Source organism: Labeo rohita, chromosome 8 (assembly GCF_022985175.1).
Source record: "Labeo rohita strain BAU-BD-2019 chromosome 8, IGBB_LRoh.1.0, whole genome shotgun sequence".
NCBI lineage: Eukaryota > Metazoa > Chordata > Actinopteri > Cypriniformes > Cyprinidae > Labeo > Labeo rohita.
In genome coordinates this window covers 8,034,041-8,061,341 of record NC_066876.1, presented here as the reverse complement: position 1 = coordinate 8,061,341, position 27,301 = coordinate 8,034,041, and the positions used below count along the sequence as shown (strand labels likewise).

The window sequence follows — 27,301 nt, the reverse complement described above, 5'->3', positions numbered from 1 at the left end:
TGTCACTGTAGGAATTTCTTCACAAAAGGTGATATTTAGAAGAATATTCTGGCCGCGTTGAGGTGAAAGAAAGCCGTCAAGCTCCAAAAATGACAAAAAGCAGCATAAAGGTATTATTGAAGTGATCTATACAAACATCTGAAGTCATAACTGTACAGAAAAAAATATACAGCTAAAGTCAGAAGTTTACATACACCTTGCAGAATCTGCAAAATGTTAATTATTTTACCAAAATAAGAGGGATCAGACAAAATGCATGTTATTTTTTATTTAGTACTGACCTGAATAAATATATTTTACATAAAAGATGTGTACATACAGTCCACAACAGAAAATAATAATTTAATTTATATATATTAAAAAAAAAAAAAAAACGACCCCGTTCAAAAGTTTACATACTCTTGATTCTTAATACTGGGTTGTTACCTGAACGACCCACAACTGTGTTTTTTGTTTAGTAACAGTTGCTCATGAGTGCCTTGTTTGTCCTGAACTGTCAGCTGTTCCTTCGGGTCCTACAAATTCTGCTTTTTTTCAGCATTTCTGTGTATTTGAACCCTTTCCAACAATGACTGTATGATTTTGAGTTCCATCTTTTCACACCGAGGACAACTGAGGGACTCATATGCAACTATTACAGAAGTTTCAAATGTTCACTGATGCTCCAGAAGGAAAAACAATGCATTAAGAGCAGGGGGTGAAAACTTCTGACCAGAATGAAGATGTGCACATTTTTATATTTTTTTTTTCAACTAGTACTGCCCTTTAGAAGCTACAGAAGATAGTTGCATGTTTCCCAGAAGACAAAATAAGTGAAATTTACCCTAATCTTCAAATTCAAAAAGTTTTCATCCCCCAGCTCTTAATGCATTGTGTTTCCTTCTGTAATAGCTGCATATGAGTCCCTCAGTGTGAAAAGATCAATCTCAAAATCATACAGTCATTGCTGAAAAGGGTTCAAATACACAGAAATGCTGAAAATCCACAGAATTTGTGGGATGTGAAGGATTTTTCTGAAGAGCAGCAGGCAGTTTAACTGTTCAAGACAAACAAGGGACTCATGAACAACTATCATTAAACTTTTAATTAATTGTATGTAAACTTTTGAACAGAAAATTACCTATAGTTTTATGACATTGTTATGGGTATATTGCATCTTTTTTGTATGTCAGGCTTCAAAAGTGGTCAGGGTGTTTTTTTAAAAATGATCTTTTGTGTTTTAAAGAAGTCATATTTGAAACAGCATGAAGACAAGCCAATCATGACTGAATTTTCCTTTTTGAGTCAATGTCAAACATCAAACAGGATGTTTGTGGTAATCTGATAAATGCAAGTGGTGCATTGGTGGAAAGACTAGACTTGTAGCAGATTTAAAAAGATATCAAATATTTTCAGACACCGATCTTTGAAATGAGCAGCATCAGATTACAGAACAACAGGAAGACTGTTATCTAATCCACAGCCTGTGTTATTAAATACTGCTTTTATTAAAAGTTCAAGAACCCTCAACATAAATAACTAAACAGCTACTAAAAAGGCCTTCATTTGCACAGCTAAATCAAGCTTAACTATTACTACTGCTTTAAAGAAGTGACCACAGCCATATCTATATAGCGACCAAAATACCATCACTGTATCTAAATAGGGCGACTTCCCTTATGTAAAGTATGCAAAAAGCAGTACCTCAAATGAAAAGCATGTCCAAATGTGCAGCATTTATAAAAAAGTAGCCCATAAACATCCATTGCATATATGTAACCTATGAACAATTTCATGAACCTGTGAGTAAAATGCAACACTAACAAACAATACAACTTAAAATAAATTCAAAACATTAAAAATGAGCTGCTGTTGCAAAACAAACCAGAATGCAAACTTCACGAATGCAAACAAGTTGCTAATTTACATTGTTTGCATATTATACAACTTCGACAAATGGTTTTCCTTCCTTCTCTCATACGTTGATGATGCAGATTCAACCAGTTTGAGCTGAAATCAATTCTAGGTCCAAAGAAACTGGTGTCAAATTAATTTACCTGAGTGATGATGACACTACATCATTGTTGTTGTTTTTTTTCAACAATAATCAGAATTTTGAACAAACACCAGAGAAGAACAGCTTGTGGCAAACAGCTGATATACTGTACGTTCAGTTAGTTCTCCTGAAGTCATGCATACTTAATGTGACATTTGATAATTACCAGAATTAAAAATAGCTTTTGAGCTTGGGGGCAAAATCTGTTGGTACACACACACACACAGCAGATGGGGTCAGATGCAAGTACATTGACCGGGAACGCCGTCATGCTAGTGTTTGACCTTAGAGCAACTCAGCAGTGATTGTGAAACAAAGCTATGAATTATGACAGCGAGAACAGCTACATCAGGTTCGGTCCTCTTGCACCAGAATGAAAACACTTAAATAAGGAGTTCTGCTGACTTAGTGAGATCTGTAGCTCAGATGGTACTTCCCCCACAAAAGGAGGCAAGCAAGGCAGTGCCTCCTCAAAATATTGGATGAGACAATAAACACAATGCTAGTATTATAAAATATAACATTAAAAAGTGTATAAATTAGGGATGCAACAATACAGCTAGTCCACGGTTCAATACGTACCTCGGTTTTTAACCACGTTTTTGGTTCGGTTTTGATAGCTTGCCACATCAGAGTGTTTTTTTGCATCTAATTAACAACAAAATACTTTAGTAAACCTCTGTACACTGGAAAAAGCGTGGCTTATTATTAAATGTCTGCTTAAATATTCTTTTGAGAGAGGTATTATTTTTCCGATTTTTACGCAAAATAGGATGGGTTTCATTCATACTGGACGCCACATGGCGCCCTCGAGCAAAAAATTCACATATGCGTCAAACAAGTAGCACTGATTAAGTTCGGTTCCAGCTTCTCTAATATGGATAAAGGCATAAAGTTAAACAATTTGAATGATGAAATGTAAGGACAACAAACACTCATCTGCAATAATATATGGTTTATTTGTGTTCTTCAAGCCATCTCGGGTATTTTTATAATGATTTCCACAATGATATTTGTAAGTCATAATCGACATACAGTGTAGAATATACTGTCCGCCTCATTCTGTGATAAGAAGCCACATCAGATCACATAAGGAAGTTACTTCATATATAACTTCCTTATGAAATATAACAAGGAAATTATTTAAATGCAAAACCGAAAAACCGCAATTCACAAGCACGTATTGAACCCTGGATGCCGTACCGAACGGTTCGATTGAGTATTGTGACATCCGTAGTATAAATCACTTGCTTTTTTAAAGAAACATTACCTGACAGTGACATCAGCAGGTAAAGTTACAGCAGGAGTCCGTGTCTCTCTCGCCTCCCCTGAGCCCACTGAGTTTTAACAGACCCCCTAAAGCGTGCTGTGAGTTTGGCAGGGGGTAATTGAGAATGAACGGGGGGAAAGTCACGTGAGAGGAGGCAATGCCTCCATTGCGTTATGATTGGATTACAACTGGTTATGTTCAGCTGTGAGTGGATGCGATAAATCCCCCCTGTTGTATTTGTGCGTGATCTGCGTTCACAAATCAGTTTGAATGAACAATATATTGGCGTTATGGGAAGACTAATCTAAAATGTAAGTAAACAATTCACACACTTAGATACAACCACTTTGTTACATCAAAATAAGACACAAAACGGCCTGAAAACATGAGCTGTGGGATTTTTTAGTGAGTAATCAGCATGAAATTTAAAGTAAATCTCTGTCTTTGACCAATATTTACCGAGCTTTGATGACTAATGATCCGACAAGATTAAAAAGGAATAGCTGAACATAAGTTCACAAATAAAATATATTGTTTAAATTCTTATTGCCTTGAGATATTTTGGAATAAATTTAAAATGCTTAAAAACACTTGATTAGATTCATACACTGTAAAAAATAAATAGTTGAAAAAACTAAAAAAAAAAAAAAAAAAAACATAAGGTAAAAAGACTTTTGAGTTCTCTCAACAATAATTTTTTATAATTTTTTGTTTTTTCCTCAGTGTTTCCTACTTTGTTTAGGCAACATAAATTTGTTAGTTCATGAAATGATTGTCTTATTTTGCTAATAGAAAAAGTCTCGTCACAGCAACTAAAACGGCAATTACTGTTGTTCAAATGACAAACAACAAATTGTTATAGAAACCATAATGGACAACTTAGTCTAATATGTAGACAACACTGTCTTTGTTTGTAAAACATCTTACAAGACTAAGATATCCAGCAAACAGATATAAGTGGTTGAACATACTCTAGGCCTCAAAACTAGACACACAAACCTCAAGAATGCTTGCAATTAACAAATGTTAAAAAGATGAACTCTTTACATCACAGTGCAACAAATAACTAGCAATAACGACAAAACAAAAAGTTTAAATGAAGTCAGCAAACAGCAAAACAATAATCCTATAACAGTAACTGCAATGCTGCAATGCATGCTGGGAACTCACAAAGCCTTAACATTTCAACAATATGAAATTATTTGTTCAGACAACTGTGTTTGACTAGTTGGGACTAGTTTGGGGCAATTTTGTTGGTCTGACAAGTTTATGTTGTTTTAAGAAAAGAGCATTTTTTAGTATGTGAGACTCAAAATGTTTCGTAAACTGGAAAATATGCATTTGCATTTTTTACAGTGTACTTGGCTTTAATAAACAAAATACTGATTACATTGTTAATGTAAAAATATAAAATTGTTTTTTTTTTTTTTTTTTTGATAGTGTACGTAATGTTTATTTAACCAAGAAAATGTGACTAGATTTGATTAAAAAAAAAAAAAAAAAAAAAAAAAAAAGAAAATTGAAAAATGAAATGCCTCCTTTTGTATAATTAATTATATAATTAAAATAAAATTACATTTATTTCTCTGATGACAAAGCTGAATTTTCACCTTTCAGAAATCATTAAAATATGCTTATGTTATTTAGGAAACATTTCTTTTTTATTACTGATACTGAAAACAACTGTCCTGCCTAATATTTTGTGGAAACCATGACACTATTTTTTCAGGATTCTTTGATAAATAGAAATAATATTCAGTTTCTTGCACAGACCAATAATTTAGCTTCATAAAACCTCAATATATTGTCAGGAGACATCGGTATTAATTCTGCGTTGCCTGCTTTTTTGACTCTCAAGTTCCAGTAGTTGCTGACTTGCGTTTTGTGAATCACCAAAGAACACAGTTTCATCTAACAACTTCTTTACTGTTCCACTCTCTTTAATAAGGTTATCATAAAATTGCCCTCGCAATGGTTAAAAAATGCCCCTGGAAACCAATTTCCCCATTCCTGGAATATCTGACCCTGGAGAACAGCTCTAAAAGTTCATCAGCTAGGCCAAAACTTTCCCATCACCTTTAACGTTGAGTCGGATTTGTGTTTTTGTTTGCACAATACTCACGTGCACGAGGGAGAAAACACAAACTACACTTTGGTGTGTGCATGTGTGTGTGAGCGTGTAAATCTGTCTGTGCTTAATCCGCGTAGGACCTGTACCACTGCACAGGAATCATTAAACACTTCCTGAGACTTAAGCCAGGTGTCGTATCTCTCCTTGGCACTAAAAATAGCAGCGGTGTGGAATGTGAGAAAGCATGCTGGTCTGACTGCCATCATGGATGCTTTGTGCTACAATTACATAACACACAAGCATCATCACACAGAACGCTCACTCAAAGCACGCCGCACAATGCCGTCACCCAGTCATCTCGTAAAGTCCACAGAAAAAGAATAGATAGCAAAAAAAAAGGAGGAGGGGCCGGTTACCTCCCGATACCTGTCTCGACACGAAAGATCAGGGAGAGGCATATAGCGTTTGATTATACAACCTACACCCCATTCTTTCCCTGACATACAGGTCATTCAGGTAAACATAAAGGCCTGTTGTAATCAGGGTTGTTGGCTTAAGTGGTTGTGCGGAGTGCCATTAAGGAACCTGACCGATGGTTTCGTTATCGAACTTCGAAGTGTCGAACAGAGGGACAAGGAGGTTTCGCTACTTTTCGCAGAGCCTTTGACTTCCTCGCCAGCTGTTCTTGATTTCCTCTACACCACTGCCGCTCCCTCGGCCTCTTCCCCCTTGAGCTCCTCATATAAACGTCCCATAGACGCCACCTGACTTTTCTGATGCGTTCAGGGGTTTCTGGCACGTCATTGCTGAACATTTGGCAAAGAAACTGAGTTTAGTGGAGCATTCGTTACGATGTGAACATAAATCCAATTAGTGTTGTGCTATTGCCACTTTTTTTCCAGCTGAAACAAAAGGGAAAATTAAAGAAACTGCAGAAAGCCTTGTAGTTTTCTCCTGAATTTGAACAGATGTTATTCTGCTCTACACAAGTCACGCACCTTCACATGATGGGCTATTAAATATTTAGGCAAATGCACTCTTAAAGGAGAAGTCCACTTCCAGAACAACAATTCACAAATAATTTACTCACCCCCTTGTCATCCAAGATGTTTATGTCCTTCAGTCGTGAAGAAATTATGTTTTTTGAGGAAAACATTTCAGGATTTTTCTCCATATAATGGACTTCATTGGTGCCCCGATTTTGAACCTCCAAAATGCAGTTTAAATGCAGATTCAAAGGGCTCTAAATGATCCCAGCCGAGGAAGAAGGGTCTTATATAGGTGAAATGATCTGTAATTTTTTGGGGAAAATAAAAATTTGTATACTTTTTAAGCACAAAAGCTCGTGTAGCACAGGCTCTGGGATGCGTGTCCACGACGCTACGTACTATTGAATCACGTCGAAAGGTCACGTGGAACTACTGTTTACAAAGCAAACGCGCAAAGACTAAGAAAGTGCAAGTAAGTCAAACGTTGTTTACAAACAAAAAGGTACAATGATGTTGGACGATTCTGAAGTTGTTGGAGAAAATAACATGGAGTTTTTCGACATACTCTAGCTTTTTGAGGCGGAGTACACAGACGATGAACTTGTGGTGATTCGAAGATGTGATTTGTAGTAGTGATGGGAAGTTTGGATCATTCTACCGACTTGGACCTTTGAGTCTCGTTCAGCAAAATGAACGAATCTTTTTGAGAGTCATTTCGTTCATTTTAACAAAATCAGCATCACGTGACAGCCGAATGATGAAAGAACGAAAACCCGAAGACTCGAAACCGGTGAACTAATTCCAGTACAGAACCTAATAGGATGTCGCGCACAAGTGACTGAACGAATCACTCCCCGAGACGACTCGTTCTTCCAAGACACATTAAAGATTCGTTCAAGAACGACTTGTGGACACACATCCCAGAGCCTGTGCTACACAAACTTCTATGCTTAAAAAGTACACAAATTTTTATTTTTCAAAAACAATGACTGATTGTTTCACTAGATAAGACTCTTCTTCCTCGGCTGGGATCATTTAGAGCCCTTTGAAGCTGCATTTAAACTGCATTTTGGAAGTTCAAAATCGGGGCACCAATGAAGTCCATTATATGCAGTAAAATCCTGAAATACTTTCCTCAAAAAACAACATTTCTTTACGACTGAAGACAGAAAGTAATGAACATCTTGGATGACAAGGGTGAGTAAATTATTTGTAAACTGTTGTTCTAGAAGTGGACTTCTCCTTTAAAGGGATAGTTCACCTAAAAGTGAAAATTACCCCATGCATTACTCACCCTTAAGCCGTCCTAGGTGTATATGACTTTCTTCTTTCAGATGAATACAATAGGAGTTATATAAAAAAGTCCTGGCTATTTTGAGCTTTATAATGGCAGTGAATGGGTGTTGAGAGTTTGAAGTCCAATAAAGTGCATCCATCCATCATAAAAAGCACTTCACGCAGCAGATGACATAAGTTTCATAGGTGTAGCGTGAGTGTGCTAGCTATAAACTAGTCCTGCAAGAACCAAGTTTTTAAAATCCTCCAACATTTTTCTTTGCAGATCCTCATTTTGTACTTTGAATTCATGACCAGTGTTTTGTTTTGCTCTTTCCACTGCATTTGTCACTGAGTTTTTCTACGACCTACATTCATTCACTGAAACGCCACTCTCTTGTGGACACGCCTTCGTCAGTTAGCAGAAGCTAGAGCTTATGGTTTATAAAGTTTTAAATATGGATATTATTCTTACACAAACATGTAGAAGCTTTTTTTTTTTTTTTAAGATGGATGGATGCACTTTATTGCACTTCAAAATCTCAACAGCCATTCACTGCCATTATAAAGCTCAGAAGAGCCAGGACATTTTTTAATATAACTCAGACTGTATTCATCTGAAAGAAAAAGTCATATACACCTAGGATGGCTTTTTTCCATTTTCATTTGCATTTTTGGGTGAACTATCCCCTTTAATTATAAATAAAAATGTTGTCCTATTTTGTGATCCATGCCACAAAATTCTTAGGATTTTTTCCCAAAAACTGCACCGAAAAGTCATGTGGGACTGGTTTGGAAGACCTCGGAATCTGTGTTTCTCTGTAATGAACACCAATGATGTTTCTTTTATTCATTAAGAATGTTGCTGTATAAAGAGTTTTAATATTTAGGGGGAAGGTGGGTGAGTTGAGCCACTTTTAACCAAGCTGTCCTCCATTCAAGCAGAACTGAAATCATATTTAAGGACATCGGTTAGCAGATAATATGACAAGAAAACATCTACAGTGTAAAGCCACAGAAACAGAAGGTCATAGTCATGGGGTAAGACACATTTTTGGGTAATACATTAAAAAAAAACTGTTTTTTAAACAAAAACACAAACAAGAAAGAAAAAAATGCACTAATGTACAATCTACAACATCTTTGCTCCACATCTTTACCCTGTAATTAAAACTATTTATTGAACTTTCAAACATTTACAATCGAGGTCAAAAGTTTATATACTCCTTTCAGAATCATTAAAAATGTTAATTATTTTACTAAAATAAAACAGTTCATATATAAAATGCATATTATTGTTTATTTAGCCCTAACCTGAATATGATATTTCACAAAAAAAGATGTTCACATGTAGTCCACAAGAGAAAATAATAGTTGAATTTATAAGAATGACCTCGTTTAAAAAGTTTACATCCCCTTGATTTTTGAATACTGCGTTCTTACCTGAATAATCTACAGCTGTGAAAACTTTTTGAATTTGAAAATCAGGGTAAATTTAACTTATTTGTCTTCTGAGAAACATGTAACTATCTTCTGTAGCCTCTGAGGGGCAATACTAAATGAAAAAAAAAAAGAAAGAAAGATATTTAGGCAAAATAAGAAAAATGTACACATCTCCATTCTGTTCAAAAGTTTTTACCCCCTTCCTCTTAATGCATGTTTTTTCTTCTGGAGCATCAGTGAGCATTTGAACCTCCTGTAATGGCTGCATATGAGTCCCTCAGTTGTCCTCGGTGTAAAAAGATGAATCTCAAAATCATACAGTCATTGTTGGAAAAGGTTCAAATACACAAAAATGCTGAAAAACTAAATAATTTGTGTGACCTGAAGATTTTTTCTGAAGAACAGAAAGGCAAACAAGGGACTCAAAAAAAAAAAAAAAAAAAAAAGACATCTGTGGATCATTCAGGTAACAACACAATATTAAGAATCAAGTGCATGTAAACTTTTGAACTGGGCCACTTTTATAAATTCAACTATTATTTTCTCTTGTGGGCTATATGTAAACATCTTTTATGTGAAATATCTTATTCAGGTCAGTACTAAATAAAAAATAACATGCATTTTGCATGATCCCCTCATATTATGGTCAAATTATTAACATTTTTAATAATTCTGAAAGGGGGGTGTAAACTTTTGACCTCAACTGTATTTGATACATCAGGCTATTATATAGTATGATATGATGAGAATATGAAGCTCAAACTCAAGAAATAAAACACCTCATTTTTATTCAGAGGCCCAAACTGAACAAAAATATGTAATTTGTTGAATCATATTTGATAATCACATTTTAACATGCTTTCTCTAAAAAATGATGTATAATCAAGAAGATCTAAGTAACTTCAGTCCAGTAAATGTTTATATTAAAATTTAACTAATAATATTAAAAGTTATTGATGCATTATGCATCCCAAGAAAAATGGGTCATTTTTACAATTATATTAAAATGCCTTTAACTTTCTAAAAAGTATGAACTATCATTTAGATGACAAAAGGCATGTAGAAGATAGTGTACAACTCGTTTGATTATCAGATATGATTGACTAGGCATTATATGGTTCATATTTTCAGAAACCAGACAGAAAAACATTCAATATTTAATATACTTCAGTAATTATTTTGTTAATTATATCATACATTTTAAGTCTAAACTCAGAAGTACTATTAGTTGAGCCACTGGCACGGTTTACCTTACAGCTAAATTCATTTCAAATGGTTTTATATACATTTTTAGCATTAATGCTTGTCATTTTTCTCATGTGCATGTGCTGCTTTACATGATCAGCTGGTCCTAAACGTATACAGCAGGAAATACTGAGTGAGATAGATTAAAGAGATTTTCCTCTTTATACTATAAAATTTGAGGTTATTCAAATTATTCTTTAATAGGACACACTGGTATATTGTTATAAGACAATATGCAAAGCATGGCATGCACTCACGGCTTGTGATATGCAAAGCAGAATTTCAGCCAAATAATGACATATTCTACCAGTCCTCTGGCCCTAAATGACATTGAAGGTCAACCGCGTGGTGCGGGGTAATGGATTAAATCATAACGTTCCCACTTTTACCTCCAAAGTCAAATGGCAAAAAAGAAAGCAGATGATGAACACACACATGGTGATGCATGGTATTTTTTACAGCCAGTCCAAATTGAGACTAAATATTTCACAGTTGGCTCTTCTCTCGCACTCACATAAACTCAAGCAGGCTCTCATGGAGAGTGAGTGGGCTGAAGGCGAGGCGCAGACTTCATGATGATGGACCTTCCCTTCCATTAGAGTCTCTCCACTCCGAAGAGCTTTTAAAACTTTACTGCATTACATCACACGAGAAAGCAAGAGACTGCGTTTGACGACGGGCTGTAAAGCCCGTAAACCTTTAGAGGAAAATTTGGCAGATGAAATCGAAAGAAAACTCCTCTGCACTTCTGCAGGACAGAATTTAGTTAAAAGTTCAGCTGCTCCAACTCGAGCTTCATGTCAATGCCCTCAGTGATGATGCAAGCGCTGAGCTGCTCTTCATGGTGGAACGTCAGCTTCAAGCACCCAAAACCTGTTGCAACATGCTTTGGATTTATCAAAATGTTGCTTATTCTGGATTGTTGTGGTAAAAAGCAATTCAACTCTGTTTTGATACCATCCAGAACACTCAAGTTCAAATTCACCTCAATTTAACACTAACTTTTACAGACAACATTTAAATTTTCTCTAAAAATCAGACAAAAAAACAACAACAGGTGATCTTCAAATATGTAGTTATATTTAAAAAAGTAAAAAATATATATACTGACAGCGTACGTTTATAAACATTATAGACCTTAGATTGAGATCAGATGGATTATTTTCTCTTTAAGATGGCACTTCAGTCCAGTATTTCTAGGGCGGTCAAAATCCAGCTCATGCCAACAACTATCTAATCATTCAGCCATGTATTATAAGAGTACCAGGACAGCTGAAGGTCACGTTATCTTGACCTTCCCTTTTCCTTTCACTGGAACTCTGTTCTAGCACCTCTTCACCACTTACAATATCAGTGAGCTGCTCTTGAAGGAACAGTTAACACAAAAATATTCTATCTTTGTTTACTCACTTTGACATGGCCTATTTCTTCACAATGAGAGTTTGTAGTAACCATTGTGTATCATGGTACCTCGATTTTGGGGTCATGGTTCAATATGAGTTTGGTACAACACGAAATGTATTTTTTCATTTAGTTTAAACAGACAGCAGTGCTACATACATGTAGCATGAGCAGTTGTTTTTGATTAGATTTAAGAACTTAAAAGAGAAGTCCACTTTCAAATCAAAGATTCACATATAATGTACTCACCCCCTTGTCACCCAAGATGTTCATGTCTTTCTTCAATCGTAAAGAAATTGTGTTTTTTGAGGAAAACATTTCAGGATTTTTCTCCATATAAGGGACTGCTATGGTGCTTCAAACAATCCCAAATGCAGTTGTAAATGATCCCAGCTGAGGAAGAAGGGTCTTATCTAGCAAAACCATCGGTTATTTTCCTTAAAAAAATACAATTTAAATACTTTTTAATCTCAAATGCTAGTCTTGCTCTCTGAACTCTGTGTATTCTGGCTCAAGACAGTTAGGGTATGTTGAAAATCTCCAATCGTATTTTCTCCCTCAACTTCAAAAATCATCCTACATCACTGCAGAAGTACCGACACAGTCTTTGCAAAGTGAACATGCAAAGAAGATCAAACACCCTTAACAAAAAAGATAAAACAGCGATGTAGGACGATTTTAAAGTTCAGGGAGAACATGAGATGGGAGTTTTTCGACATACCCTAACTGTCATGAGCCAGAATACACAGAGTTCAGGGGGAGCAAGACAAGACGAGCGTTTGAGATTAAAAAGTATATAAATTGTATTTTTTTTTTTTTTTTTAAGGAAAATAACCAATCGTTTTGCTAGATTAGACCCTTCTTCCTCAGCTGGGATCGTCTGAAGCACTATATCAGTCCATTATATGGAGAAAAATCCTGAAATGTTTTCCTCAAAAAACACAATTTCTTTACGAATGAAGAAAGAAAGACATGAACATCTTGGATGACAAGAGGGTGAGTAGTTGTTCTGGGGTTGTTCTAGAAGTGGACTATTCTGGAAGTGGACTTCTCCTTTAAGCTACAACACCTTCACAAAACAAAGACAGCAGACAGACTGAATGAAAATGCAAATTCAGGGTGTGTTCACACTTGTTGTCTGGTTCTCTTGGTTTGTTTGGTCCGGACCAGAAAACAATACATTTTACACAGAAAATGCAGAAAATCGAATACCAAAAAATACAAAAACGCAGAAAATCGAACCTGATCTGAACTTTTTTTTTTTATTTGTGGGCGAAAGTTTCAGAGGCAGTGTGTAAACATGATTGACACATCATGAGGTTGTATTTATTTTTTAACATGCAAAAATTTCGGGTGGAATTTTCATACTTTTTTGCAAGGAGCGAAGTACGTACTAATAAGAACATATCACTGCAGTTTCCAACAGAAATTACCAATCGTTTTCGTACACAGTTATGATTACAGCTCCGGACATAAGCTCACTTTCTGGACATATGCTTGCTCGGTAACTCAGCCAGCACAGAACTGGACTTCAGATGTGGAATCCTTGGGCACGAATCCCGTGAAAAACATGACTCACAATGAAAGAGCTGAAGATCAAAAAACAAGCTAAAACGGCATGCTTGCAATTGTAGGGCCCTATGATTTCCACGATGCAGAAAACACGGACGGAATCACGGAATCCAGTCATAAAAACGTAATTTACTGTTTAACGTGGAATGTCACAGAATTTGTCATAGTTTGGATGAATTAATCAAAAGTAGGGCTGCACAATAAATCGCATGTGATTGTGAGGCTTGTTTAGTCAGTAAAGCCGGTACTTTGATTAGTAGTAAATCTCCATCACATGCATTCAGTTGGAGCGGCAATTAATACTGACAAGCTACGCAAAATCGTGCTCATAATCGAATGCGATTCATCTGCGATTAGGAGCGTGATTTTGTCAAAATAAAAGTTGAGTTTAACTTGAAGACATATTTGCCAGTAATATATTGCTATTATTTAGAATTTACATAATACTACTACTACTGCTGCTGAAAAATTGATATAACTATTTAAGAAATAATCACAAAATATTTTTTTTCATGTTTTAATTTTAATAGTAAATCCCCTTTACTTGCCAAAAAATAAAATTTGTTTAATTTTCATTGATTAAAAGATATATTTAATTAATTTTTGTGCCTTCATTTGATAACCAGAAAAATGTTAATACACAACACAAAATTTCTAAGGAAAAAAAAAATAAAAAAATTCACAAGGCTATTGTAAGAATTAATAAATGTTATTTTTATGCATTCAAATAATTAGACATGCTAAAACCAGAATTTGCTAACAATAAAACATAAGGTGAAAAAAAAAAAAAACATTTCACAGGGCCCTAAACATGTAATTGTTGTTAAACAATGGAATACAAAAAAAAATGTTAAAACGGAACACAGAAAAATTAAAATAGAAAAATTAAAACAGAAAAAACGGAATTTGAAAAAAAAAAAAAAAAAAAAAAAAAAAAAAAAAAATTGGAAAAAACGTTCACTTTTGTTCATACTATCGGGTAGGTTTAGGTGTAGTGCAGATGATATGTTATTTTTTAAACATCAGGGAGCTATAATTAGAGTTATAGTGCCACTCAACGGACATTTCAAGTCAGAACTACAATGCCACATACAAAACCAACTTCATATAAAACTTATAGAACTTAACATATGCACTTACATGTGCATCTTGCGAATCTTTGATGCGAACCAGGGTTCGGATGACAGCGTTCACAATTACTCAAATGAACCACACTAACAGCAATCAGACCAGCCTTCATTTTAATCTAACCAAACATGACCGGTGTAAACACACCCTTATTCTCTGACAGCAGGTGGCGCTTATGAAAGAGCAGCAATATAGCGTTTCCTTGGTTACTTATGTAAACAAAGCAGCTGCACTTATAAACACTACTTTAATATGCATTATAAGGAGGTAAGAGGAAAAGAAAACGCCATCGAAACATTTCTGAAGACTCTCAGAGAAACAATTATACAAACAGCTACATATTTATCTTTCTTAAATCTCGAGTATCGCGAACAGTGAATTTGATCTACTTGGTACAGTATTTTCTCCTCTTTACAGACTTACAAACAAAATTCTACAAATTATTTAATTGACTGACTGCTTGAACCAAACCTGTGACGCCCGTACCTTGATGGTTTAGGATGAATACATGTACCCCTAATATCCAAAATGCCCATTAAAAGCAGTCCATGAGACAACCAAGAACTATATTCCGACTCTTTTGAAGTCATATGACCAATTTGGCTTAATTTGAAACAGCATTAAAATGGTATGAGAACAGATTAGTATGTCAGAATTCAGTATTCACAGAACAGTAAGCACAAAGTCCCTGGATGACCTACTATTTCTGGCAAGATTCATCCAAAGCACACTTTACGATCCCATTAGGCCGTGGGAGAGGATTTATGATTGGCAGTGTAGTGACGCAACTCACTCTGGTAGTGTAGATCACATGACAATGACAACATGACAAATGTAGTAAGTCCAGATTACATTCATACTACACACATTTATATGACGTAAAACAGACTCTAAGAGGACGTCAAGCTAAAAAAGAAAGAAAAACTGTAAAATACCAAGAATTTATTGTGAAGCAATTCATCTGAACTATTTGCAGTTGATATTTTTCTTTTAAAATCAGCCTACATTCACTTTTAATCAAATGCCTCATACGTCAAAAATGCCTGTTAAATCTTAATGTCTCAACACATCATGTTCAATAGTGACTTGAATGAATCATTTTAAATATAGATTACATTTTTGATTCAAAATGGCGTAATTAATAGCTAAAAGTTGACAAAGTTTGGCCTCACTGGTAATTACAGTCAGTCATTTAACATTAAATTGAATGTTAAACAGAAAAAAGAAATGTTTGTCTGCCTGCATCATGCTGGAATTCATGTTTGGTTTCTGTTCAGCAAAGCCTGTCGTCAAATATTTTGACACTGACGAATGCTGTCAGCCTGCTGATTGAGATCATCTGAAATATTTACTTAGAAAAAGTCCTTTCTGTCAACCTAACAACATACAACTTTGTGCATAACGAAGTAGCATTAAGAATATCAAATAACAGATAGATAATTTGTCAAATATCTGATTTTTGGAGCGAGACACGTCCTAGACAGCAGAGGTCATGTAAAAAGGCAGGCAGCCCACTGTTTATATTCAAGCAACATTTTTTCCAGATTTTAAGATGCACATACTATTTCCAAACACCTTGCCATCTTGTCCCAATACACCTGCATTTGACTGAAAAGCATTAGTCTTCAAACATAACCCAGACGCGACTTTCCCTCGACCACTTCTAAATGTACCCAACGCCGCAAGTCAGTCAACAAGTTAGTATGGATATTGACCGTGTGGAATTAGATCAGACAGAAATGACATCAGCTAAGGCAACAGACGTCCGCTCGCAAGCCAACCGGCCATTTACAACGAGTCAAATTCAATTTTCACGCCTATCAGTCTCGGCCCAACACAAGCTTCAGCACTTCTGCTACATATTTGTGTTGCTAGTGCCATAGCACATCCATCCAATGTGGCACTCACTGCTAGACTGGGTGTGGATAAACAATGGTTTAACAAAATGTCATTTGAGAAATATGTATGTCCAGCCTACTGGAGCAATAATAACAATAATAATTGTGCTGGGCGATGTTAAAATACAGTCAATAAAACATCCCAGAATAATCTGAAATGTTTCCCTCAAAAAACAATTTCTTTATGGCTGAAGAAAGAAAGACATGAACATCTTGGATGACTAGGGGGTGAGTACATTATGTCAATTTTTGACTTCTCTTTTAATTACTAAAGAGCATGTCATGGGGTTTTTCGAAAAATATCCTTTTTGCAGTTCGTAATGTAGCTATCATTCAATGTAAACTGTCTGCAAAGTTGTTAATCAAAAAAAAAAGTGCATGATAAAGATATCGTCTCTCAAAAGAACCTTAACGAGTCGTCATATTTTCTACTCTTCTGTGTTACCGATATATGTCACTAGGTAACATATTAGCATAATCCCCACCTGTCCACGAAACACAAACACTCTGACGTGCCCACAAACTCTTCCGCTAGTTAGTGTGTTTACATCATGTCGAGAAGACACTGTATTCTGCGCTGTGAAAGCAAGTTGGTTTTGTTTTCATTGCCGAAAGATGATGATGTGAAGAATCGGTGGTTAAAATTACAGAGGACTGCTTCTCTAATCTTGGCGAGTTCAACATGGGATTCGCTAAATGCTTGTCCATGAAAGAGAAGTCCGTACCTTCTTTATTTGGACCAACAAGCATCTCCAAACCACAACCTGTAAGTATGATTAATATGTTATGTGTACATTTTCAATTGAGGGATGAAAATATCAAGTTGTTTTGTACTAATATGTGACGTATACCTAGTGCAGTTTTAGGCTTTAAGGTAAATCACTATATTACTGCCATACCGAAATAGTTCTGATATTTCATTGTGAACCCACTATATCCTAAGATTGTGTTGATTAATGTAGACTGTCGTTGTTCTAATTACTTTGTTTAATAATAATAATAAAAAAAAAGCGGTGATGCATGACCTTAGACTTAAGAAGATAGTTGTTTTGTGAGATGTTTACAGTTTAGCAGCTAGACTTTAGCTGTGGGCAAGTCACAACAGACTTGGCCAGCTGACCAATCAGAGCAGAGTAGGCTTAAGGAAGGGAGGGGCTTACAGACCTTAAGCTCAGAACTGCTTTGAACAAATCGTTTTGAACCAGGCGCATTGCTAGACCTAAAGCTCTACTGGGGCACAGGTCCCCATTACTTTCTCTACTTCTTTTCTATTTTCTTGAAAGCCTGCTGTGTGCAAGAAGTGTGCAATACAATGCACTGTATAAACTTCCGTTGCTTAAACCACTATTCCTACAGTGCTACAACAAACATATATGTATTTAAATGTATGTCAAAGATACTTAAATATTTTTAAGTATTGCATAACATTTACATTGTTTAATGCATAAATGGCATACACTGTAAATAATAAAAAAATTTTGCCACGATTATAAAATGTAAATTAATACCCTGACAAATAACTAACTACATTGTTTGGCAGAAGAATAATGTTTTTATTAATATCATTATACTTTATTTGCTCTGCTTTAATTTGTGAAACCTTGCTACGTATATGGAATAACTGGTTTATAAAAGCAATAAGCCCCGTGAAGCCATGGTTTGAATTTATAACAGCTAAGGGGCGCTGTTAGGCACGCCTTCTTGGGGCTTATTACTTTAGTATATTCTGAGAAAATTACAATGTTTTCTGACCTTAGATGCATTTAAACCTGTTGTAGGAGGCTCCAACACAATATTAGGACACTTTAAGAGTGTGTTCACACTTGTTTGGTTTGATTAAAACGAATCCTGTTGCGATTGCTCTGTTAGTGCGGTTCATTTGAGTAAGTGTGAACGCTTACTGTGCGCACCTAACAAGCGGACCAAGACCGCTAAAAAGACGGGTCTCGATCCGCTTCCAAACGAACCCTGGTGTGGTTCGAATTATATATGAACGCAACACGGACCAAATACTTCTAAACGAAAACAAAAACTTGAAGTAATGACAAGATGCGACGCTATGCGACATGATTTCACGAAGGGAACAAGCGGTGTATCCAAAACAAAACGAGAAAAGGGCAAATGTGGAGCAACGAGGCGGTAAAGTACCTTTTATGAGCTCTTTGTGAGTTTGCAGGTGGTGAAAATAAAATCATATACACACAACAATGAGCATGCTTAGTCCAGCAGACGGCATTACGTGTGTTCAACTTAGTGGCGATGAGCAGACACCTGCAGCGCTGATTTAAGTCGAATGCACCTTTTCCTTTTGTTTGGAGCATTCGGTGAGTTCCGTCCTGAAATATACGTCATTCAACCCGACCAGTCAGGTTGTGAATGTATCACTACGCCTTTAGGTTCGGTATCTTTAGGTTCGCTGTCAAAAATGCCAGTGTGAACGCTAAACAGTCCAGGGCCAAATTTATCATTTTGCTTTTTGGTCCAGACCAAATAAACCAAACAAACCGAACTACAAGTGTGAACACACCCTAAAATACCATATGACCGGCTCTTTAACCCTTGTGCTGAAAATCTTTTACTTTAATTGGTGTCTCCAAGAGGAGAAATTGTTGAATAAAATGGTAATTTTGGTTTTCTTTGCGCACAAAAAATATTCTTAGTGTTTCCCCTAGGATTACAGATTTGGGAGGGGGCGGAGGGGGAGGTTACCAATGGTAAGGTACGGTACTTTTTCGGTACATTACTCTCTGTGTAATAACAAAAACATTTATTTCAGTCAGTAAGTTGAAAAATCTCAATTTCAACATTTTGAACAACAGGCCCTATTATTCATTTTTCTTCTTTTTTTCAGAAATTCTTGTGTGTTTTAATTTTTCTGATAATCAAATACAGGCATTAAATATTTATTTGTTTTTAATGAAACGAAAATTAAACCTTTTTATTTGTTGCCAAACAAACAGAGTTTTTCTGTTATTTCTGTTATTATAATTTCTGCATTTAATTGTTTAATTAAATTTGCCAGAAATAGGAATATTTAAACACTTACATTATACTGTACAAAAGTAATACAAGACTAATACATTTCTGTTACATGTTAAACCGTACTTTTATTTTGACAGGTTGCCGGTTAGTTTTTGTGTGTATACACTACGGTATGATGCTAACTGTCTCAAATGAAATGGTAAAATTTACATGAAGTGACTCTCACGGCAGTTCTGGAGATTAAGTTCATGTGTTTATGTCGTCATATAATGAGACGCAGAGGCCGAAAATAACCACGAGCATCACGTGTGCTTTATTAGTTATGTAGTAAACAAAGCCGAGTCTCCGCCATTCAGAGCCAAGCAGAACCTGTTCTATAGGAAAGGTAACCTTAAATGACGTCTGTCGTGATCTGGCACTGCATAGAAAATAAAGTTTATATGACCTTAAAGGGGGGCGGCGGTTGCCGCTGGGGGGGCGGGTTGCCCCCCTAATATGATGGCAGGGGAAACACTGATTCTTATAGCTTCACAAAATTACGGTTGAACCACTGATGTCACATGGACTATTTTAATGACGTCCTTACTACCTTTCACTTCTTGAATGTGTCAGTTGTGTTGCTGTCTATGCAGGGTCAGAAAGCTCTCAGATTTCATCAAAAATATCTTAATTTGTGTTCCGAAGACGACTGAAGGTTGCTGCGACGTCAGTTTTTAGCATCTGGCTAAGCAAGCGTCTCAAATTTTCCCAGTCTCATTTTGTGTGTGACACAGTATTTCTTTTTCTCCCTGCTTTCACTGGCTTGCATTCACTATCACTCTTCTTTGCTCTCTGTACTTCAGTCTCCTCCTTTGCTTCTGTCTTCATTTAGATGGGTCTGGATGACGTTCATTCTTCAGGATTTCACACGGCACAGTTTCCAGCGAAGCGGAGCAGTCTGCCAGCTCCAGACTTCTTGAATGGGAAGGAGAGCCCCTCGTCCGCCGTCGTCATGGGTTACGACGTGCACTCCACATCGCCTAAGTTGTCAGAGGAGGCCGGGGTCGGATTACAGCCTTGCTTAGGAATTCACCCCCCACCATTTCTCAGACATAGCCAGTCACTCACTCATTCTTTGAAAAGACACCAACACAATGTTACTTCCATGAGAGGTTGCCAAAGAAAAAAAATTACCTAAGGTCATGGTTAACAGGCCTGCTCTCTAACACAAACTACGTGAATGAATGATAAGAAACGCATGTGATTGTAGTGTACTGGACTTCCTTAAGACGGACTAGTCGTTCAGAAAAAAATGGACTGACGATCAATTGTCAATTACGAAAACATGTTTATTCCACCTCCAAACTAGAATAAATTCAAGTGAAATACGACGTTCATGAGGAAAAATGTAGGGAAGGAATTGGTTGGATGGTGAAAAGTGGGTAATCTGTAAAATAATGAAGCCAAATCAAATGAAAGTTTGCAAAAATAATGCCTTAATCAAATCCAGACTCAGTAACATCAGCTGAAATGGAGAACTGTGTCAGAGGAAGTTAATATATTTTGATTAAAGATTATAAAGAAAAATATGGACTCGGAATAACATCTACCGTCGAACCATTCAAGAAACTTAAGAAGGTTGGATTTGATTTCATATTGACCCTGGGCTGAAGACAACGAGGCTATTTTTTATCTCCTATCCGCCTGTATTGTCTGTCTGTGATAATAACACTAGATATCTAAGGTCCTAAACTCGACTATGTTTGCGTTATGTCATCTTTATATTTCTCCCCTGGCGAATGAACTTCCCTCATAAATCTAAACAATTCTCACAGCTCATGCTTGTGGAAATTTACTAGGCTTGTAGAACTGCGTAATGAATGTGCATTGGGACTTACTGTAACATCGGATCACTTCACTGGATGCAGCAGCTTACAGTAGGAAATGATGTCACTAATGGTGGGAGGAAAGGGTGAGCGTGCTCGAAACTCGGAATACTCGACGCAAGTACATGAGCGCAAATATGGCAATGCTAACCCAATTTAATGTGTTTAAGAGAGCAAGCCCGCGCTGCAATCTCAGCACTGCCAAAAGGAGCGCTATAGTATGGAAGTCTATTGTGTCTATTGCGACTATTTCTTTTTATAAACTTTCTTACAACTACCAATTTTATATTTTCCCCAAGTTTTCTTTAGTGTGCATTACTGTATTTCTCACAGTAACAGGAAATAAAGTTGCATTTGCGAAAAACTAGGATCTTTACAGCTCATAATTGCAACTTTGTATCTCACAGTTGCAAATGTATTTATTTTTGTATTTTTGTGGAAACTGGTTTCTGTATTATAGGCTGAAACTTAGATCTTAATTCTTTATATCTGATAATTGCAACTTTGTATCTCACAGTTGCAAGCTTATTCTTTTTGTAAGCTTCCTCACAATTACACATTTTATTTTTTACTCTGAGGTGGAAACCTTATTATCGAGTGAATCAGTGCATTTCTCATAGTAACAGGAAACAAAGTTGCATTTGCGAGAAACTTAGATCTTTATATCTCATAATTGCAACTTTGTATCTAAAAGTTGCAATTATGTCATTTAATAAACTTTGTCAAAATTACATTCTAAATTTTACTTTGAACAGCCATCCGTAATATAATTTGCATGAGTGTACTTCTTACAGTAACCAGAAATAAAGTTGCATTTGCAAAAAACTAAGAACTCATTTCTCATAATTGCAAACAAAAGGTTTTTTTTTTTTTTTACAATTATTTATTTAAATTCATTCACTGAGATGGAAAAGTGCATTTGTGTATTTCTCACAGTAACAGGAAATATAAAAAAAAATTGCGAAAAGATTAATTCTTATGTCTCATAATTGCAACTTTGTATCTCTTATATTCTTTATAAAAAAATAAATAAATTTGTAAATAAACTCTCTCATAATTACGATTTTATATTTTACTCTGAGGTTGAACGGCCTTCCAAAATATATTTTTCATTAGTGTATTTCTAATGGTAAAAGGAAACAAAGTTTAATTTGCGAGAAACTAAGATCTTTATTGCTCATAATTGCAACTTTGTATCTCACAGTAGCAAGTTTATTTCTTTGTGTAAACTCTCACAATTACACATTTTATTATTTACTCCGAGGTGGAAACAAGCTTCCGTATTATAGGATGAATTAGTGTATTACTCACGATACCAGGAAACAAAAATCGAGAAATGGCGAGAAATGTACATCTTTATATCTCATAATTGAGACTTCTAATCTCACAGTTGCAGCTACTACTTTTTGTAAACTTTCTCACAATTACCCATTGCATATTTTAAGCTGAGATGGAACATTTGCAAGAAATGAAGATCATCATATCTCACAACTGCGATTTTGTACCTCACAGTTTCAAGTCTTTTCGTAAACTTTCTTACTATTATTTATTTAAAATGTTACATTGAGGTGAAAAAAAGGCTTTTATATTAAAGTGTGCATTAGCATATTTCTAACAGCTACAGGAAATAAAGCCATATTTGTGAGAAACCTAAATGTTTGTATCTCAAAGTTGTGACTATTTCTTTTTAATAAACATTCTCAAAAATACAGCCTATATTTTACTCTGTGGTGCAGTGGCCATATGCACTATAGCAAGCATGCATTAGTGTATTTATCACAGTAACAGAAAATATAGCTGCATAAATATAGTTGTGAGTTTATTTCTTTTTGTAAACTTTCTTAAAATTACTAATTTTATATTTTTTACTCTTGCCATATTAAAGTGTGCATTAGTGTATTTCTCACAGTCACAGAAAATAAAATTGCATTTGCAAGAAACTCTTTCTCTTTTTATTTCATAACTGCGACGTATCTCACAGTTGCGACTACTTCTTTTTGTAAACTCTCAGTTACCCATTTTGTATTTCACTCTCAGGTGGAAACAAACTTCCATATTATAGTGTGCATTGGATTTGCAAGAAATATAGATCTTTATCATAATTGCGACTTTGTGAGAGTTTTAACAAAGAAACATTTGCATCTGAAATACAACTACCCACTTTATATTTCACTCTGAAAATGGAAATGGGCTTCCAAAGTTAGTGTGCTTTGGTGTAACACATCTTCTAAGCTCAAGTTAGTTAAACAGTCACTAGGTTTATAGCAGGCTACATCAACAACTGAAAATATGCAATGAAATGAAACACAAATTCACTACGCATTAAGACTACACTCAAGGGCCTACCTTTTCAATGCCAACAAGACGTCTGTGCCTGAATATGTTCAATCTCCAAGCAGAATATCATAGCAGACGTAGATGGCTTTTCTGTTTAGTTTGGGGCTGCCTGGCTCTGGCCGGACTCTCTAATGATTTCGGAAGCGTGGCTTCAGCCATGTAAACAGACTGTGTGGCCTGTAAACTCTGCTTTTCCTGTTATCTGCTGCTAGTCGAACATTTGGACAAGAGTCTGCGTGCCTTGCACCTCATTTTCTGCTCCAAACACAGCGCGATAAACAAATGGGGGGACAGTCACATACACATGGACGAAAAACAAACAAAGCAGACCCTCACTGAACAAGTGCTCTCTCACACACACAGAGGCCTGCACACATCAATAAACACGGGACTGCTTTAAAAATTTCCTGAAAATGGTTTCAACTTGAAGAGCAGCAGCATGACTAGAAACATATCTGTAGTAGTACTAGTAGTAGAGTTCATGACATGTCAACAACTGAGTTAAGTCAAATAAAAACCATACAAAAATAAAAGATACGTTTTTCTGGTAAAATCTTACTAAACAGATCCTTAAGCGAGCTTACTGAATAAAAATGTTGTCTATTTGTATTAGAAGCAAGACAAATCAAATGTTAAAACATGTTTGTAAAAATGCTTTTTTCAATATTTGAACAAAGCGTTGCGAAATGTCGCTTTAACTACTGTGTACACTTGTACCCGGTGTCCTTTCACGGGAGAAACTCTTTTATGTACTACTGTATGTGTGGAAAACCAAAATAAACCAAGCTTCTTTAATGAATTCTCATTTTAAAAATTCTCTACGTTATTCAGTTACATCAGCGACCAGGAAGGCAGCTAATGTTATTGGCCTAGCCTAGTGCTCTCTGTTCAGTTCAACAACATAGTGAGGTAGACCATAAATCTTACACTTGTCAAAACCTGGGCATTTATGGTAAATTCCAGGCTAGGAGCAACAAAGAGCACAGGAATTGAACACATGAGCTTGTGCCTCCAGGCCACCGGAGAATTTGGGCAATTAATGGTGCAAAAAGTTTGCGGAAGCTACGGCTAACAAGGTTCGCCGGCTCCACATTTTGCAATCTTTGAACGACTTCACAACTGAACTCTGAAAGATCACCAAGCTGAATGATGCATTGAGATGTAGCTGAAGATCAAGATGATGACAAACTGCAAGAAGCAAAATCTGAATGACTCACTGAATTGCAAGTGCAGATCAAAAAAGATTTAAGAAGTGATTCACATCAGATTCATTTTCTGAGAAAAAGTGAAGTGTGAACTGTGAATAGACTATTGTTTAGTATCTCAAACAGGTTTGTTGAAATCAAAACAAAAGAACTGTAATACAAAGAAACTTCTAAATGAATGCAACCCTTCAGGACTCCATTATAATTTTCCATGATGTAACAGAGCAGCTTTACAGCTATATGTACTTTCACACTGATTATGTCATACTGGAGAAAATATCTAATTAAAACCTTTGCTTTGCATGCTATATCACCTCCCAATCAAGGCCTGACAAGAAGACGAGAACATACATTACTACCCGAGTATTACAGCTCTGGTTCACATCTGGCTCAATCTGAATCTAAATCAATCAAGCTTAAAACGACACTTAGGGATAGCGGAATAATGGTCGTCTGAGGAGGCCTTATGTATCAAAACACCAGCAAAGGAAGTAGCGGTTATTGTGGGATTGGTGGCAACGAAGACAAGCGTCGTTCACATCGCCTTTACAGTCCGTCTGACCTGGTTTGGAGGACCTACCGCGTTTATATTAACTAGTGGAAGAACGTAAACGAAAGCCAAAGGTGGCAGCTGTAACACATCTACCATTTCCGCACGTTTTATAGCCTACCTCAGAGAAAACGTACCACATAGCGAACACGCTAAGTTTGTAGTGTCCCTAGACGCGATAACTTGCATTTTTAACAATCACGACGCGTAAAACGGATGTAGGAGGCTGATGTTTTCGGGCATTCAATCCGTAACACGTACCGACTGTCAAACGATACAATGTTACAGCATTATGACGCTGGCGGTGTGACGTCGGTTACAGATGAAAGAACCGCTGGAGGTGTTCGAAACAATGTTACGGGTCGTGCTGGATAAATTCGCACAGCATCTGCTTGAGATTACATCATCACGATAGGTGCACGAGCAGCGGTTTCTCGGCTGTAAAATTTGGCGAAGTACATGCGATTAAAACACGACCGTGAGCACATTTTGGCGGTAGTTCTCCGTACTCACCCTCTCTTGCCTTCAGGAGTACCGTGTTTGCAACAATATTCTCCAGCTCCATCAAAAACCCCCTCCGTGATATTGCCGTGGAAGCCGAAGAGTAGATAGAGCTCCTTATTGCTCCTCCCAGCCGAATACGCTATGTTCCGTCCGTATAAAAGTGTTTAAATGAAAAACCTAGGCATGTTAAACTCTCAGCACACGTATAGACAAGCAAAAAGACGAATCGCTGACATACGCGTGTGCTTGTTGTAGTTTGCGCCACAGAACGCGTAAGGAAGGCATTGCCTGTTCAAACACAGCGTTGTCGAGCCACTGGCGACAAGTCCCGTTAAAACGAACATGCCAAAGACAGCAGGCCGAGGTCTACATCCTTTGAGGCTGCACGGCAGAAAACGGATCTAGTATCGTACGGTCGATCACAGATGAGTTGTTGAAGTGCCGCTGTCACTATCAGCGTGCTCCCTCTCTCGGTGCGTAATCGAAGCAGGGCTGGGTTTCTGCTTTCAGTTGTAATTTTTGGCCGGGTCCCAAGCGGCTTTCCCCGTGGCTCCGTTCAGATCTACAGCGGCGGAGCGGCATTCAAATTGCGTGGCGACGCGAAAGGATGCGAGCACGCCGCCGGTTATAACAGTATATGAGATTCATCTTTAGCGCTTGTCATGTTTCCTTGTCATTCCTATTCAACAAGCGTTTGGAAGGGGCGTGTTCAAATGCAGCTGTGACGCACGGGACTGAGAACAAGCATGCATGGCTGTCAAAGGATATTTGATAGCTGCACATTCAAGCCGCTCCCGCTCATTCAGACGGCGCTGGGCGCAATCATAGAAAATGGGATAGCCCGGGATCGAAAGTCAAGGCCAAGAAAAAGCAATGAGAAACAATTACACTCCTTTAAACTTTACACTTCATTTAAACGGTGGCAGTTTTTACCGTTGTGTACTTGGGCTAATTGAGCAACCTTTGATTAGGACTTTAACCCCCGGTTTCGCAGACAAGGCTTAAGCCTAGTCCCAGACTAAAATGTAATTCTAAACTGTTTCAACTGAAAGAAACTTGCACAGACTGATCTTTAAAAATATCAGTGCCTTTGTTTTGTTTCAGGATGCACCCCAGTAATGTTTTTTCTAAGGCATGTTAATGAAAATTACTTAAATGTCCTTATTGAACTATGGCCTAATCCTGGCTTAGTCTAAACCCTGTCTGTGAAACCAGGCCTAAATGTACTAGCGCAAAGTCCAAAAAAACTATAAACGGGTTAAGTAGATAAATCCGATTTGTGGAATTGCTTTCATAAAACGATTCAATAAAAGACATCCAAACTACAAAAAAAAAAAAATATTGATTGGTTAGTAACTGTATTTTTGTTTATTCGTCAGCGAAAATAGTGCCAAAAGCAAAACATAAAATTTTGTCAACACACATACTGATATCCGGACTGGAGTAGCCGGATGAGTGGACGGACTTTTCACTTCGCCTGGTTCTCTAGTCACCCGGTTCGAATTCCACTCCGAGTTTTCTATGAAGCTTA

The 27,301-nt window shown here is 36.6% G+C and overlaps 1 protein-coding gene across 2 annotated transcripts in view; it reads right to left on the bottom strand.

The window, feature by feature from the left end:
• grk5l (G protein-coupled receptor kinase 5 like) overlaps positions 1-26,505 on the bottom strand; it is a 78,049-nt gene extending 51,544 nt beyond the window's left edge. Inside the window, exon 1 of one of the 2 annotated variants that reach the window (XM_051116628.1) lies at positions 25,780-26,505. In XM_051116628.1, the coding sequence (XP_050972585.1) occupies positions 25,780-25,831 (52 nt within the window). In that variant the 5' untranslated portion in view covers positions 25,832-26,505. The remainder of the gene's footprint in view (positions 1-25,779) is intronic. The other variant, XM_051116629.1, reaches the window with a different exon arrangement.
• Positions 26,506-27,301: the final 796 nt, after the last annotated feature.